Source organism: Schistocerca serialis, chromosome 7, assembly GCF_023864345.2.
Source record: "Schistocerca serialis cubense isolate TAMUIC-IGC-003099 chromosome 7, iqSchSeri2.2, whole genome shotgun sequence".
Classification (NCBI taxonomy): Eukaryota; Metazoa; Arthropoda; class Insecta; order Orthoptera; family Acrididae; genus Schistocerca; species Schistocerca serialis.
This window is the reverse complement of record NC_064644.1, coordinates 113,529,225-113,546,125: the sequence shown is the minus strand read 5'-3', so window position 1 is coordinate 113,546,125 and position 16,901 is coordinate 113,529,225. Positions and strand designations below refer to the sequence as shown.

At 41.9% G+C, this 16,901-nt stretch overlaps 1 protein-coding gene across 2 annotated transcripts in view; it reads right to left on the bottom strand.

Annotated features, from left to right (window-relative positions):
- Window positions 1-16,901, bottom strand: part of LOC126412787 (soluble guanylate cyclase 88E) — a 122,460-nt gene that overhangs the window by 53,185 nt on the left and 52,374 nt on the right. For both annotated transcript variants that reach the window (XM_050082561.1, XM_050082562.1), the window contains exon 7: window positions 2,974-3,100. In XM_050082561.1, coding sequence (XP_049938518.1) covers window positions 2,974-3,100 — 127 coding nt within the window. The remainder of the gene's footprint in view (window positions 1-2,973; window positions 3,101-16,901) is intronic.

The following is a 16,901-nucleotide window of genomic DNA, read 5'->3' as shown; positions in this document are numbered from 1 at the left end:
ACTCACATTACAGAAACTTTTTTAATTTTTCAATGTAGTCTCCTTGTAGATTAATGCACTTGGTCCAACGATGTTCCAGTGCCTTGATCCCATATCGAAAATGAGTTTCCTCTTTTGTGTCTTGGGTGGTGGTTAGAATCTTTCTGCAGATAACGATCAGTGTGTCTCTTTGCTGAAAACCTTATGACCCAATGATCCGTCCTCTCGTTTGATTACAGTAACATCTAAGAAGTTCAGGTGACCATCGATTTCCTTTTCCATAGTGAACTGAATTCTTGGATTAATACTATTCAGGTGTAACAGGAAGGCATCCAGTTCCTCTTCCCCATGGGTCCATACAACAAATGTATCGTCTACATAACGATACTATCTGGCTGGTCTTTTTCTAGCTGTTTGCAGCACCCGTTGTCCAAATGGGTATTCCAACAGAGAGATAGATCGCGCACTACGCCCTAGACTGACAAGCAGGAGAGTACGATGTGGAAATTGTTTTCAGACCCACCACGAAAATAAAAGAATGTTTAAGATCCGCAAAGGATAAACGACATCCTCTAACTACACCAGGTGTCTATAAATTCCGTGCAGTTGTGGAAAGGTCTATATGGGCACAACAAAAGCAAGCGTCAGCACCCGTCTGGGTGAACATAAAAGGAAATGCCGCCCGGACATACTGATAAATCGTCTGTAGCGGAACATGTGTTTCAGGAAGGTGATCATGAAATAAAGTTTAGTGAGACGACCGTCATAGCAAAGACGTCGCATAGAAAAGATGAAGGCATTAAGCTGGATAAGATACGGATGTCAACATTGCAGCAACAGCGTGACAATCGATAAATTTCAATTGAGAAAGTTGGCAATATCGGAGATCACAGCACAGCCGACGTCACGTGATTGACAGCGGCGCCCTCTGGATGGCTCGCCCTCTCGTTGCAGTTCGACACTTGTCCTCGGAGGATGCCTTCCGTAGTGGAAGGTGAAACGTCAGGGGAGAGTTTTATGTATGGACCACGGCATCTCAGCCCGGAAATGTTAAGTGATGACAACACCTACCGTGAAAGCCTTCATTCTATGATCCCCCTGGAATGCTGTTCATAATGGCAGCACAACAGGTCGAATCCCAGACTAACGTACAAATCTGCAGTCAGGGTGCATCGGAAAACAAATAGCGCGCTGCTGCTGTCATACGAAATCTCACTTTGGATGATAACTCCAGGTTCGTCTAGCATGCAGACAGGTTGGTCGGAGGCCCTCAGCTGGCCTTATTCACTGGCACCGGGGCAGAACCAGTTTTCATCAGAAAACACAACAGACCTCCACTCTGTCCTCCAACAAGGTCTTACTTGGCACCACTGAAGTCGCAAATGGCGGTGGTTTGGGGTCAGTGGAATGTATTGTACAGAGCGTCTGGCTCGGAGCTGCCCCATGATGTAACCGATATGAAACAGTTCGTTGTGTCACTGTGGTACCAAATGCTGCCCAAATTGCTGCTGCAGAAGCAGTACAATGGGCCAGAGCCATACATCTAGGTTCAAATGGTTCAAATGGCTGTGAGCACTATGGGACTTAACATCTGTGGTCATCAGTCCCCTAGAACTTAGAACTACTTAAACCTAACTAACCTAAGGACATCACACACATCCATGCCCGAGGCAGGATTCGAACCTGCGACCGTAGCAGTCACGCGGTTCCGGACTGAGCGCCCAGAACCGCTAGACCACCGCGGCCAGCATACATCTAACACGATAGTCTTCTCTCTCGGTAGTCCCACATGGCCGTTTTTCTTGCGACTCCCTCGTGAACACCGCTGCCAGCAGTCATGTAGGGTGGCTGAATTCGTGCCAAGTCTTCCTATTGTGTTGCGAAAGGAACATGCAGCTTCTGGCAGCCCTATCACAAGACCTCATTCAAACTTATTAAGATGTTGATAATCGCATCTTTGTTGCCTTAAAGGTATGCTTGACTAACATCAACTCACCACGTCCAGTCTCAGAGGTAACTAACGCTCACAACTGTTACAGCGAGTATTTAAAACAAACCTGATCTGCATCCTCATAGTGGCGCTATTAGCGCCACACTTATGCGACTGCCGCGAAATTTGAATAGACATCATATTTAAGATGCAAAAACACGTCTACCAACTTTCGTTTACTTAGCACAACTTTTTCTTGGCGTCGCAGTTTCTTTCTCGTTAGTTAGTTATCTACGAGTATAATATAGTGTTGTCTAAAAAAAGCTACATAATTAGCTTTCACAGTCAGATGTTGATAAGACTGCAAGGCTATCAAAGACTGGCAACTTTATTTAAATGTTCAGAAATAAGAGACTACAGCTGCCACAAAACGTAGATACATAGTTTCTACAACTACAATATCAGTAAGTTACAGTTCGAATCAGCCAGTTAATATAAATACCTGGGTACAGGAATTTATAGATACATGAGATGAGCTGATCACATAGATCATAGCAAGTGGCAAATTTCATTTCGTTAGTATGGTACTGGTAAAATTCAGTCACTATATACAGGAAATTGCTTGCAAAAGCCGTGTGCAGACCATTCCAGAATCCAGTTCTAGCGTGTGAGACTAACAGGGGATAGTGAACGTAGACAAATAAGTGCAGCACTAGTGGTCACAGGTTTGTTTGATCACTGGAGAGAGCCACAGGGATATTGGAAAACTTGAACTGCCAGATACTTGAAGAGAAACGCCAACTGTCCCACGAAAGACAACTTAAAAAGTTTCAGCAACTGGTGTTAAGTGAGGAATATACTACAAACCCCTACGAATCATACAAGTAGAGACACCGAAGTTAAGATTAGACAAGGTAGAGCGAGCTCCATGCGCGAATGAAACAAGGAGAATGGGAAATACTCTCTGCCATTGAAGAGCATAGATATAGATGTAGTTTATGCGGTATGTACTGTAAATCAAATTAAACTAACAGTTTGTGGCGTATGATGACACTATGGCTTACCTGCTGAAGTCATGCATTGAGAGATCATTGATGTAGAGCCCCGTAGTAATGAGGGAATTGAGGTCGGGCATCACCGGCGTTCCCAGGTACATCATCATTTGCCAGCTGTCCATGTATATCATTTGCCCTGCAACAAGGGCGATGGTGTAAACACACACACACACACACACACACACACACACACACACACACACACATAAACTTTGTAAGAGGACAAAAGTATTTGCACGACATTTTTCTAATTTATTACACCAACAAAGGTAATGGTGACCTATTTTTACGAGGTGCATTCAACTTCTAAGGCCTCCGATTTTTTTTTCTCTGGACTGGAAAAAGATAGAAACATGCGCATTGTTTTAAAATGAGGCCGCGTTCATTGTCAATACGTCCCAGAGATGGCAGCACCGTACGGCAGATGGAATTTTACCGCCAGCGGCGAGAATGAGAACTGTTTTAAATACTTAAAATGGCGACGTTTTCCTTACTTGAACAGTGTGCAATCATTCGTTTTCTGAATTTGCGTGGTGTGAAACCAATTGAAATTCATCGACAGTTGAAGGAGACATGTGGTGATGGAGTTATGGATGTGTCGAAAGTGCGTTTGTGGGTGCGACAGTTTAATGAAGGCAGAACATCGTGTGGCAACAAACCGAAACAACCTCGGGCTCGCACAAGCCGGTCTGAAGACATGATTGAGAAAGTGGAGAGAATTGTTTTGGGGGATCGCCGAATGACTGTTGAACAGATCGCCTCCAGAGTTGGCATTTCTGTGGGTTCTGTGCACACAATCCTGCATGACGACCTGAAAATGCGAAAAGTGTCATCCAGGTGGGTGCCACGAATGCTGACGGACGACCACATGGCTGCCCGTGTGGCATGTTGCCAAGCAATGTTGACGTGCAACGACAGCATGAATGGGACTTTCTTTTCGTCGGTTGTGACAATGGATGAGACGTGGATGCCATTTTTCAATCCAGAAACGAAGCGCCAGTCAGCTCAATGGAAGCACACAGATTCACCGCCACCAAAAGAATTTCGGGTAACCGCCAGTGCTGAAAAAATGATGGCGTCCATGTTCTGGGACAGCGAGGGCGTAATCCTTACACATTGCGTTCCAAAGGGCACTACGGTAACAGGTGCATCCTACGAAAATGTTTTGAAGAACAAATTCCTTCCTGCACTGCAACAAAAACGTCCGGGAAGGGCTGCACGTGTGCTGTTTCACCAAGACAATGCAACCGCACATCGAGCTAACGTTACGCAACAGTTTCTTCGTGATAACAACTTTGAAGTGATTCCTCATGCTCCCTACTCACCTGACCTGTCTCCTAGTGACTTTTGGCTTTTTCAAACAATGAAAGACACTCTCTGTGGCCGCACATTCACCAGCCGTGCTGCTATTGCCTCAGCGATTTTCCATTGGTCAAAACAGACTCCTAAAGAAGCCTTCGCCGCTGCCATGGAATCATGGCGTCAGCGTTGTGAAAAATGTGTACGTCTGCAGGTGATTACGTCGAGAAGTAACGCCAGTTTCATCGATTTCGGGTGAGTAGCCAATTAGAAAAAAAAATCGGAGGCCTTAGGACTTGAATGCACCTCGTACTACACAGCTATCTTAATTTTCAGTGCATTTGATGCATCGTTGCACATAGTTTCTAATACTCTTAGAAAAAAAGAGTTTTTAGGCCGTGAAAGAAGCACATATGCAACTCTTGTCTTCCTCTTCAACGGACGTACAGTGGGGCCAAATCCAAAAAAGCTGGCGAAGAGTCGAAAACGTTATAAATTCGGCTGAAAGTAAGTGCTCGGTCTGGATCACTGATTATGTATCTGAAATCAGAATTTGAAACACAAAAAAATTTTATAGAGAAAATACAAAATATGTCCATACGTTGTATAATACAATAAAACAGACTGTCGGTTGATTCAAAGTTTATAGATCATCATCCGAAGAAAAAGGTGATTCCCCAACCAGTTGATTCAACTTTTGAATCGCTGGAGCTTACTGTACTTGCTGGTATACGTGACGCAAGTAAACTACTTCTGGGAGCAACGACTTACAGTTTTTTCGAGGCAATTGGCGCAAACTTGAAATAAATTGATAGGATATTAATAATAAGCGTAAAAAAGGCTTCCATTGTTTTGGAAAATATAATATCGATGTAGGTGGATAATTCCATATTTAACCTCGTTACTATTATTCATTCCACAATATTATTTGTAAAGTAGAAGAGTAGGCCTATATTCATAAAAGTGAATTACGTATCTTAGAACTCGAAATACGATGAAGACCACAGATAAATTCAAGGAAAAGAGCAACATTCCGCTTCGTTGATGTACGAAATTCAGCAAACTATATTTTACGTTGCAAGAATTCGTACCAATGACACAGTTGCAGCTAGATGCAGTATGTTCGTTGAACTCTGAAGAATTTATAAACTTTTCTCTTCGTGTTTAAAATTTTCCGTTGTAATTTTCCGTTCATTTACGCAAAAATGATTAATTTATTGTTATCGCATGGACTATTATTATTAATTTTATGTTACACAATGATTTTATACTTACTTACGGCTGTTGATTCCATCCTTAAGAATTGAAATCGATAGGTTTTTAGAGATTTGGTGCCCTGTTAAATGTAGCGTTGAAATATTTGCTCAATGCGTGCAAAACTTATCACTGTAACGTTTGTTTACTGTTGACCTCGTTTCCAGAGTTGGATCTTGTATGCCCCAAATATCTTGAGCCGCGAAAGGTTGACTCTTGAACTGCATTTTGGAAGAAGATCCGGTGTGTTTCCATTCTGCAGGATAGCATTTGCTCTCTGGTTCAAAGTTTAAACCCATGTTTCATCTTCAGTGATGATTCGTTTCAGAAACATTTCCTCTCCATTAGCATGTCAGTCCAGTAGCTGCTGACAGATTCTCATACGACTTTGATTATGCTCTTCACTGAGTTGTTTTTGGACGCATCTTGCGCAGACTTCAGTATATTTGAACTCGTTATGGATGACATCATATGCAGAACGATAACAAACGTGCATTTTGTTTGCTTCTTCATCAACAGTCACTCGTCGGTTTTCCAAAGCCCCGTGACAGATTTGCTCCATCATTGTTGGAAGGCAGTGCATGCCTTGATCTTTACTCGTCCTTCACGCTTATTTGGCCGCTTCTGAATTGTTTAGTCCACTGGCAAACACTTCGCCACGGTAGAACATTGCCGCGGTATTGTGCCTTTTGCTCCTGGTACACCATTAGACCTCAAAAACCGGATTACAGTATACTGTTATTCATTTGTACAAACGTAAAGTGGGGTAGCCTTAATTTCTTCACAACAGCATACCTCGAACTCAAGAGTAAACTGATGTGGCGATGCTGAAACCAGCCATAAGCGAAGACAGTGCTATCTTCTACTGACTAGCGAGCGCCCCGAACTGTATAACCAATCTAAACACGCTTAGAATGAAAGTACTTGCTTTCGTATCATAAAAAATTACAACGGTCGTTGGTTTCGTAATTGTAGGTATCAGATTGTTGCTGCATGTGATATTTTTCCTGATGATGATTATGCGTTTAAAGGGACTAAACATCTTGGTTATTAGTCCCTTGTTGCACTGGAAAGTCACGTAAAATATTGTGGAATGAGCAGCTCCAGCGTTTGTGGCCTTGTCGTCGTGGTCGAAAATTCTCGTGACAGTAGCTGAAGTCAGTAAAACCCAGGCAGCTAAAAACTGTAGCCAGTCACTGAAGGATACTCCATGAAGAGTCATCATAGGCAGTACTACTAAAATGGCGTGAGAAAATTAAGAATGTACTGATTAGACAGACAATTAGCTTAAACTGGTCGGAAAATAAAATTCATACCCAAAAATTTAAATATGCATGAAAGTGCAGAGGTAAAAATAACTTGGAGGCCACTGAACGTTGAGATGCATTAAATCTTATGGATGTTACTAACTACACTCCGCGGTGTTACCAATGGCTAAACAGTAATTTACAGTACAAAAAATGTTGTTGCTACTACAATATATCTATGCTGGCAACGTTCCGAGACTTGTCGTTCTCAGCATATATGTAGAGATAGCTGAGTACCTGGCATTGCCCGGGTATGTATTTACTAACTAAATGGGCTGCCCACACCAGCTATTGTGGCCGAGCAAAGACACCATGATCGAATCCTAGGTATGTCTGCCCAATATGGTAAACGTGTGTTGATGTGCAGCTGCTGCCAGCATAGACTTCTCATTCGTGGTGTGTTTGTCTGTAATCATGCAACGTGAGGAAGCCAGTGCAGTAAGAATGAAAGCAATGCACAGACACTGAAGAAATGTGAGGGGTAAAAAACAAAGTACAGAATAAATTTCTGTTGGCTGTAGACGAAAACAGCAAGTCCACTGGGTATGTATCTCACAGGACTGCTCTGGACTGTTGTGTTCCCAGTCGGAAACAATTCACTTAAAAAAACACAGTTGTACGAAATCCCACATTGACACAGCTCCTTCAGTTATATCGGCATTAATATAACAAGTATAACAGCGAAGTGTGTTGCGTTGTGTGCCAGATGCATGAGACTTAAGCTAAGGAGGTCTAGATGTACATCCCTCTAGATGCACAGCCCTGTTCTAGGAGGAGACATGCCATAAAACAGGTTGATGCAATTTGAATCAGAATAATATCTCCTATTATTAAGGACGTTATTAATGAAACATGTGCTGCAACAGTTGATACGTGGACTGATTCGCTCAATCACGCGCATTATCTGATGCTTGCAGCGCATTACATAAATACGGATTGGCCTCTTGTGAATAATGTTTCATTTATAATTTAATTTTCAGGCGTCTAGAAGATGGGAGTAAATCTTAAAAAAGAAACATAAGAGATTATGTATTTTCAGTAGGTTTTGCCCCACAGCTCATATATATTTGAAAAATGTCATACGAGGGCGGTCTGAAAAGTTCTCGGAACGGAGTAAAAAAAAGTACTTATATCACTGAAACTTTTTTTATTTTTCGATATAGTCTCCTTGTAGATTATTGCACTTGGTCCAACGATGTTCCAGTGCCTTGATCCCATCTCGAAAATGAGTTTCCTCCAGGCCTACAAAATACTTGTCAACTTCGGCTATCGATTCTTCGTTTCAAGTGAATCTTCGTCTACCAAGCAAAATTTTCAGTTTTGGGAAGAGATGGATGCCTGACGGAGCCATATCAGATGAATAAGGCGGGTGTGGCAATGATTCATACCTTAGTTTGTGTAATTTTGCCATGGCGACAGCACATGTTTTTGATCCAGAAAGAGTCGTGGCACCCTTCTTACAGATAATTTTTTCATCCCTAATTCTTCAGTTAAAATGTGATATACCCTTTCAGATGACATCTGGCAAGCGTGAGCAATTTCATGCACTTTCAGTCGGCGATCCTCCATGACCATTTTGTGCACTTTTGCCATGATTTCTGGAGTAGTGACACATCTTGGCCGACCACTGCGCGGATCAGCATCTAAGCTCTCCCGACCAAATTTAAATTCATTTGTCCACTTGGAAACAGTTGAATATGAAGGTGCAGAGTCCCCCAGTGTATTCTGGAAATCGACATGAATGTCCATTGCTTTCATACCTTTCTTTACGAAGTACGCAATCACTACTCGAATCTAGATTTTTTTCCATCTTCGCAAATCACTACGCGGGAGCAACAACAAAGGCACGTCACCGCAACAGCACTCTTCCAAGAGCACTGATGTGGCACGCGTTACAGGCAACAGTCCAATGAATATCACGTGATCAACTCGTTGTGCTACCGCTCACCTCTCGTGGCGATTCCGATAACTTTTCAAACCACCCTCGTATTACCGCTCTGAGCTGCTCGTAAAATTCTTTATTTGTACAGCCAGTTTCAGTCGTCTGACCATCATCAGGTGATACTGAAAAATGCACGGATCTACCGTGTCAACGAAAATGACCTCAAATCATGTGAAGTGTGTTACAGTACTGCAGTTGCAAGTACTGTTTCATCATGATACGTAGAAAGGATAGACTTATAATTAACTAACGTAATTGATGTATTCTAACTGATATGTACTTTTTAATACGAGATACAAGGGATTAAAAATCGAGCCCTGACTTTTGTACGTGAGAAGGTCTTAATGATCTTCAACCATAAAATTGCTACGTTCCTATGGTCATATGCTTGACACAAATGATAAACAGGAAATTCTAAGGAGTGTGTGACAAAAGTGTGCTAGTTATACAGGTACAACGTACAATCATTAACGTAATTGTTCGTGTATAGTCAGTGCACATTGTTTCATTGCGTACTGTTTTATCAACGTAAAATATATTTTTTCCAGGTACACCTTCGTGCAGTTCTGTGTCACTTCTCTCTCTGGTGTTTGTGAAGATAGAGCCGTCAGGTACAATGTCATCGCCATCCAGAAAGAGGGATCGTTTCAACAACTGCGACAATAACAAGTTCTCCGCTGCAGACGAAGTAGGTCTCTATATATGAATACACGGTGGAGATGACGATTACGTGCTAAAGTGGTGCTGGAACAGACACATTCTTCCAGGGATGGATGCAGTTACAAGGCGTATTTTATATATTCCAGCGACAGTCACGCCTAGTGAATGGTGCTTAAGTAAAGCTGGCATGTTATTAACAAATCTGCACGGTCAATTAACTCCAGAGTGCGTGAGTGATCATCCACTGCTGATCAACAGTAACTATAAATTTACTTCAAGCAAAAATTGTGAGTAGTTACAGCCATGATTATGTAATGTTCTTCATATATTTTCTGTACAGATGCAGTCATGTCCTAAAGTTGCGGAATAGTGTATATTAAATGTGTACGTAGTTTCCTGTTATTGACAAGCAGCGTAAATCCATTTGGAAATGAATCTTTTTTGTGCTTATACTCAACATCGAATTATTTTATACATGCTGTATCAAGTTAATTGTGTCACGTAACAGTTCTTGGACACGTTAATTTTGTGGAGAGAGAGAGAGAGAGAGAGAGAGAGAGAGAGAGAGAGAGAGAGGAAGGATGACAGAGCGAGGCGTTTTGTGCAGTGCGACGAGTCGAAGTGAAGTGAGATGTCAGTGATGACCGGTCACGCTCGGTTATTCGCATGTCCGGAGCGTAGACCAAACATGTCTATGGAAAGAGCATTCGGATGCATAGAGCTACAATTGTGTCCGCAAAATCTCCTGCTTTTTAGCCCGTATTTTGAGTGCTATTACTTCGCTTAGAAGTACTGTTAAACCTTTTACACTTTAACAGTTGACACCAGGAACTGAAGTGAAGAGCAATGGTATTGCGCTTTTTCGCCACAGTACCGTATCTAAGTTCCCACTTTCTTTCCACTTTATTTACGTTTTTTCGGTAACGGGATAGGAGGTGACAGCCAACATTTTTTTTTCGTTTTACATTGCACTTATCCATGTTGTTGAATCTCTGTTCTAATTAATTATACTACATTGACATTGTAGACGGCGCCGAAGCGTCACGAAAAAACAATGCATTTGGAACCATGAAATTATTACAGTAAATACCGTACGCGATTTGCACCAACTGCTTGTCCGTTATTATTTACAGTTTTCCCCTCATTCAAGCCTCTGACTTTTATAAACAAGTAAAGCGTCTAACAATTTTCATCATCCCATTAGAAAAGAAAAATCACACACTATGCACAAAAAAATACAAGATCTGGGTTCGAATTTTGGAGTAATAAAAGAATTGACAGGCAACAATATCTTTTTACGTGTTCTATTGCACTGATTCATATTGTCGAATCTGTTTTAATTAGTTACATTACAATGTTACTATATAGGGAACTGTCTCACGCAGAAATTGTTAGATGTACTGATAAGGGTTGGAGAACCTGCATAAATTGGAGAAAATTAATCAGACTGTTATGTATAAATTTTATCTGCGTATGAAATTAAGGCCCACGTATATTCAGTGACTGGCAGTTTACTCAAACATACTTGCAAATTTATCCAGCAATTTTCTCCCGAACACAATGGCCATAAGATCACAGAAATTATGCATATAAATAAGACTTTGTAATACTGTGTCTCGATATTTTTCAACATATAAAGTGCCTCATATCGTTACGAAATTACGAGTATACGTTTGTTGTACGTACTTACGAAAACTAAATGATTCTCCTTTGCATACTTCCGTGTACATCCGCAGCAACGACAATACCATAGCTGTTACTAAAACTCAGACGTGTAGAAACGTTTATGTACGTCTGAGTTTTAGTAACAGCTATGATGCAGTATTGTCGTTGCTTCGGATGTTTACGCGTAATCTTCAAGTTTTGCTATTACTGCAAATTGTAGAGAACGGCGTCGTCCCAAAATCACGTGACAAGCCCGCTTTGATGTAGAGAAAATGCGCAGTAGGCTATGCTCATTCCGTAGATGTATATATTCTCTATGCTCCGGAGTCCGGACATAAGACATTGACGGAGTACGTGGCCGAGCAGAGCCGTATGAGGCCGGACAGGGGTGGCTCGGTCTCCACTTCAGCAGACGAGCCGTAACTGGTCAAAAATTGAGCGTTGCAGCAGTCGAGTGTCCATCTCCACCTCCCCCTTCTCTCTCCACGTTATCATCCTCACTCTAAAAGGAGGACGGTGGCTCTTACCTCCACAGTATTTCTTTTCAGATCGTAACTGTAAAGGGCGATCAAAAGTTTCTTTTCGAAGACCGTACAGTCAAGGATCGGTATGCCAATCAGTCAAAATCACAGTGAGTATCGAGGCAATCATCCCACCGATGCTCCAGGTTGGAGATATCAGTTTGGTAAAACACTATGTGAAGATGGTGCACATCCTCCTCCAATAGAAACTGGGGGTGAGATCAGAACTATAGGCCGGGTGCTCGAGTGTCTCCCGCTTGAGCTGGTGTAACTTGGGGACATGGGTTATCATGAAGCAGCATGGAATTGGCACGCCACTCCATAACTGTGGTTTGCGACAGTCATGCTGCCCCATGCACATTATTCACTCTCTAATGCATGTCTATCGGTGTTTGTCCTTCGGCAACCAAGGCAAGAGTAACAGCACGTTGGTCCTGTTTGGACGCATTTGCTAATAACGTCGCCATAGTCCACAGTTCCGCATTTACCACACGCACGTCGAAAAGACATGAATGGCAACTAATCTCTTGCATAAATGTCGGTACTTACGTGGCTGCGTCGGAGTCACGTTACGTTGCATATCCAACTCCCTCAAACGGAAAGTTTTTGTCGACCCTTATAATAACAATATTAATAATAATAATGATGATGACGCGACGCATCACGAAGGAATTGTCATAATGGGACGGAAATCGGTAGGTATTACGTACATATACAGACAAACAAATGATTACAGTTTAAGAGAAAGAGATTCACAAATTGAGCAAGTCACCAACCCATTGGCCTCCTCTGGCCCTTACGCAAGCAGTTATTCGGCTTGGCATTGATTGATGGACTTGTTGGATGTCATCCAGAGCGATATGCCAAATTCTGTCCAATTGGTGCGTTAGGTCGTCATACTGCCCAGAAGGTTGGAGGTCCCTGCCCATAATGCTCCAAACGTTCTCAATCGGGAAGAGGACCGGTGACGTTGCTTGTCAAGAAAGAGTTTGCCAAGGCGAAGACAAGCAGTAGAAATTCTCGTTTGCAGGCGATTATTATTTTGCTGAAATACAAGCCCAGGATGACTTGCCATGAAGGGCAATAAAACGGGGCATAGAATATTGTCGACGTACTGCAATGCTGTAAGGTGGTGGTTGTTGGGATGTTTAAGGGGGACTAAACAGCTAAGGTTGCTGTAAGGATGCGACAGATTAAGGTTAGTACCCCGCTGCTGTACAGGGCCTCTCCAAACGCGTTTTCTCCGGTTATCGTGGCTCATTTCGAAATGGGCCTCATCACTGAAGACAATTCTGCTCCAGTCAATGAGATTCCAGGTCGAAGACATGGACAGCGCTGGGATACCAACCTCACTGTCACCCGCCATATGCCCTGATAAGTAGAAGTAATGGTCTGGGTGCCATTTCTTTTCATAGCAGAACCCCTTTTGTTGTCATCTGCGGCACCATTATAGCACAGAGGTGTGTCGATGATATTCCATGCCCCGTTTCGTTGCCTTTCATGGCAAGCAATCGTGGGCTTACGTTCCTGAAGATAATGCGACGAGAGTTCCTAGTGCTTCCTTTCGTGGTTGCCAAGCCATAACTTGGCCAACAAGGATCTCTCCCCAGCTGGGGAGCGTTTGGAGCATTATGCGCAATGCCGTCCAGCCATCTGGGGATTTTGACGATCTAAGGCGCTAGTTGGACAGAATTTCGTGCGATATCTATCAGGAGGAGAGCCAGAAGCTCTGTCAATTAATAAAAAGCCGAATAACTGTTTGCATAAGGGCCAGAGGTGGACCAACGCGTTATTGGCTTGATCAATTTGTGAGGCTATTTCTCTTCAGTAAATCATCCAATTTTATGAAATTTTAATTATTTGTTTGTCTATTCATGTGCGTTACATCTACCGATTTCCGTCTCATTTGGATAATTCCTTACTGTTGCGTCGTTTTCTTTATTTATTTTTTAAAAATTCTGTTTGAAGTGTATTTCTACAAAATTTGGTTGAAATCGTTTACGGTGAGTTTTTCCCGGATATGCATATGTCAAATCTGTTTCACAGATATGAACATATTTCAAAGGTATTTGTACACATATTTCACCTTTCACGCAGCGCAACGTTTATGACGTCGTCTCTCCCGAACCGTGTATCGCACAACGATGTAATTTTGCAGGTTCATCCAGTGCTATACGTGCATACTTTCTGTGAAATGTGTTGTGAGTAGAGTTACTAGCAAATATTTACTAGGAAATATTTCACACATCTCAGTGTTTATGGCGCCCTGTATGTTGACCTATGTGTCATAGAATGATATAATTGTGCTGGTACATTCAGTGGAATATATGAAAACTGTCTGCAAAACGTATCACGAATACAGTTAGTAGTAAAGAAGTATAAACTAATACGTCGTGCTTCATGCGGCAGTTTTACTGCATGAAAGGCGAAAATGTGGCAAACGACAAACTTTTTCCCTTTCACCTTTTTGCAGGGGTTGTCGGCAAAGAAAAGTTTCGTAAGGATCTGATATTACATGTAAAGTTGTTGCAACTCATTAAGTGCTCCCACTCTCAAATACTGGGTAAATAAGCATGGGTATTCGTGCTTATGGGCTGCGCTTGTTTTTCAATCCCACTCCCTATCCCTTTGATATATTAGGTGCTCCGTGTCAGCGTATAAGCCGTCACCATTCCAGACTTCATCCAAATCCGTCCAGCCGTTTCAGTTTCAAGGAGTAACAAAAATTCTAACACACACACTCACAAACTTTCGCATTTGTAATATACACTGAAAAGCCAAAGAAACTTTTACACCTGCCTGACGTCGCGTAGGGCTCCCGCGAGAACGTAGATGTGCCGCAACACGACGTGGCATGGATTCGACTGATGCTTGAAGTAGTGTTGGAGGGAAGTGACACCATGAATCTTGCAAGACTGTCCATAAATCCGTAAGAGTACGAGGGGGTGAAAATCTCTTCTGAACAGCACGTTGCAAGGCATCCCAGATGTGCTTAATAATGTTGATGCCTGGGGAGTTCGGTGGCCAGCGGAAAAGTTTAAACTCAGAAGAGTGTTCCTGGAGCCACTCTGTAGTAGTTCTAGACGTGTGAGGTATCGCATTGTCCTGCTGGAGTTGCCCAAGTCCGTCGGAATGCACAATGGGCGTGAATGAATGCAGGTGATCAAACAGGATGCTTACGTCGGGTCACCTGTCAGTGTCATATCTAGAGATATCAGGGGTCTCATATCACTTCAACTGCATACGCATATTTTTCTGGCCGCAGCGATGTCGGAGATTTGATTGGATTCCTCATATTCACGGTACACTTGTGAAATGATCGTACGGGGAATCCCCACTTCATCGCTACCTCGGAGATGCTGTGTCGCATCGCTCGTGCGCCGACTGTAACACCACGTTGAAACTCACTTAAATCTAGATAACCTGTCATTGTAGCAGCAGTAACCGATCTAAACAACTGCGCCAGACACTTGTTGTCTTACATAGACGTTGACGACCTCAGCGCCGTATTCTGCCTGTTTACATATCTCTGTATTTGAATACGCATGCCTATACCAGTTTCTTTGGCGCTTCAGTGTATAATTATGTAAGATAAGCAGATAGAGAAAGCAAACTTGAGGTGCACAGCGATATTTTGTGAATAACACATTATGCTGAACAGCGTTGCTTGAAATGCTTTTGTGTGATGTGCCAAGTTGGAGATTCGTTATTTGATATGCGATGTTATAGACGCCAGTTTCCATATGAATAGGCTTCTCAAATAGACGTAATCAAACAGGTTTACTCTGTAATAAGTTAAAGCAATAGTTGCTGAGGATCAAATGTTATAAAAGAATTTAAAAATATTTTTAATGGGATGTGTTTGGCAGACCGGCTTAGGCATTGATTCGACCGTAATAAATTATTAAGCAAATGCTGGAAATACGCATCTGGCCATTAGAACTGCAACAAACATCAGATTGGCGTGAAATGTGCTGCATGCTTGGATATGCAAATTATTTCTATTTCAATGTAATCTCTGGGAGTACTACAATCTTTAGTCATATATAACGAAAGATTGCGTAGTTGCTTGATGATACAGAAAACACATTTGAATGTTGTTTGGTTGTGAGAAGATAGTGTTATGCCTCGTGAAGGAAGCTGAAACGTCTACCGGTACGCATCGAAATTCGAAAACGGCTGTGTGCTATTGTCCACTACGCGTAAACATCAAGTAAAATCTCGTTATTTTCTGAAACAATCTGACACTAAAACCATGTATTTCGGACCCTTGCGTTTCGTGAGCAAAGTCATTACCAGCTGAGTAATCTAGAGTCCACCCAAATAATGGGGGTGATTTTAGTGGAATCGAAGTACGCAAATGTAGTGTCGGAATCGGAGATGGTATTTACGTAATTACCATTTCGGGCTTACAACAGCACTGCGTAAAATTTAAAGTTTATTTATTTGTATAACAAAACAAGTTGTAAGAATAATAATAATAATTATTCAGCAGTTTCAAGATCCATCAGGAATGAGCTAAATCAAATCCTGAAATTGTAAAACAGTAAGTTGTATTTAATGAAGACTAACTGTGGGGCTTCACATACTTTTAAGCTGTTTATTAAACTGTGGTGTGTTACGCAGTTCCACTAAAACGTATCTCTCTTGGCAGTGAACCCATCGACAGAGGCAATTACTTTCGTATTGTAGGATGGAATATTTAGATATTTGTGTTTGTTTTCTATAACAACAGTGGATTCCCAGACACTAGAATATGATTTTACCTGTTGTACTCTTATTGACTAAGCCTTTCCTTAAAGCGAATTTATCGACAAGCTTTTCCGTAGCTCTAGATTTATCGTTAATATCGTCATCCTTGCAGCTCTTTAAAATATTTGGTAACAAATACTGGACCTTGCTTCTTCCTGTGTTGACATAGTTATAGAGTTAGCGCTAGTATCAGTAGTTTCTGCTAAGTTAACTCTCAACAGTTCTATCGTTGGTCGTTTATGGACAGACGCGCCAGAATCTTCGGTCTTGCTAAGAGACTCCTACAATGTATAAAATATAGTAGTCTTACTGTACTTATACTTTAACAATGCTACTGAAAAACTTTGTTCTGTATCATGAGCATAAAAATGTGAAATTTCAGTAAATCAGTCCAAATCAGGTACAGCCTGAGTTGCCTGTTGTTCGGTTTTTCACCGAACAGTTCGGTATGTCAGTCCGGTATTCGGCATTTGGTACCGATGTATGAGTGGTTCGATATTTTTGGAATTCCATTCATGACACTAATTTGACGGTTTA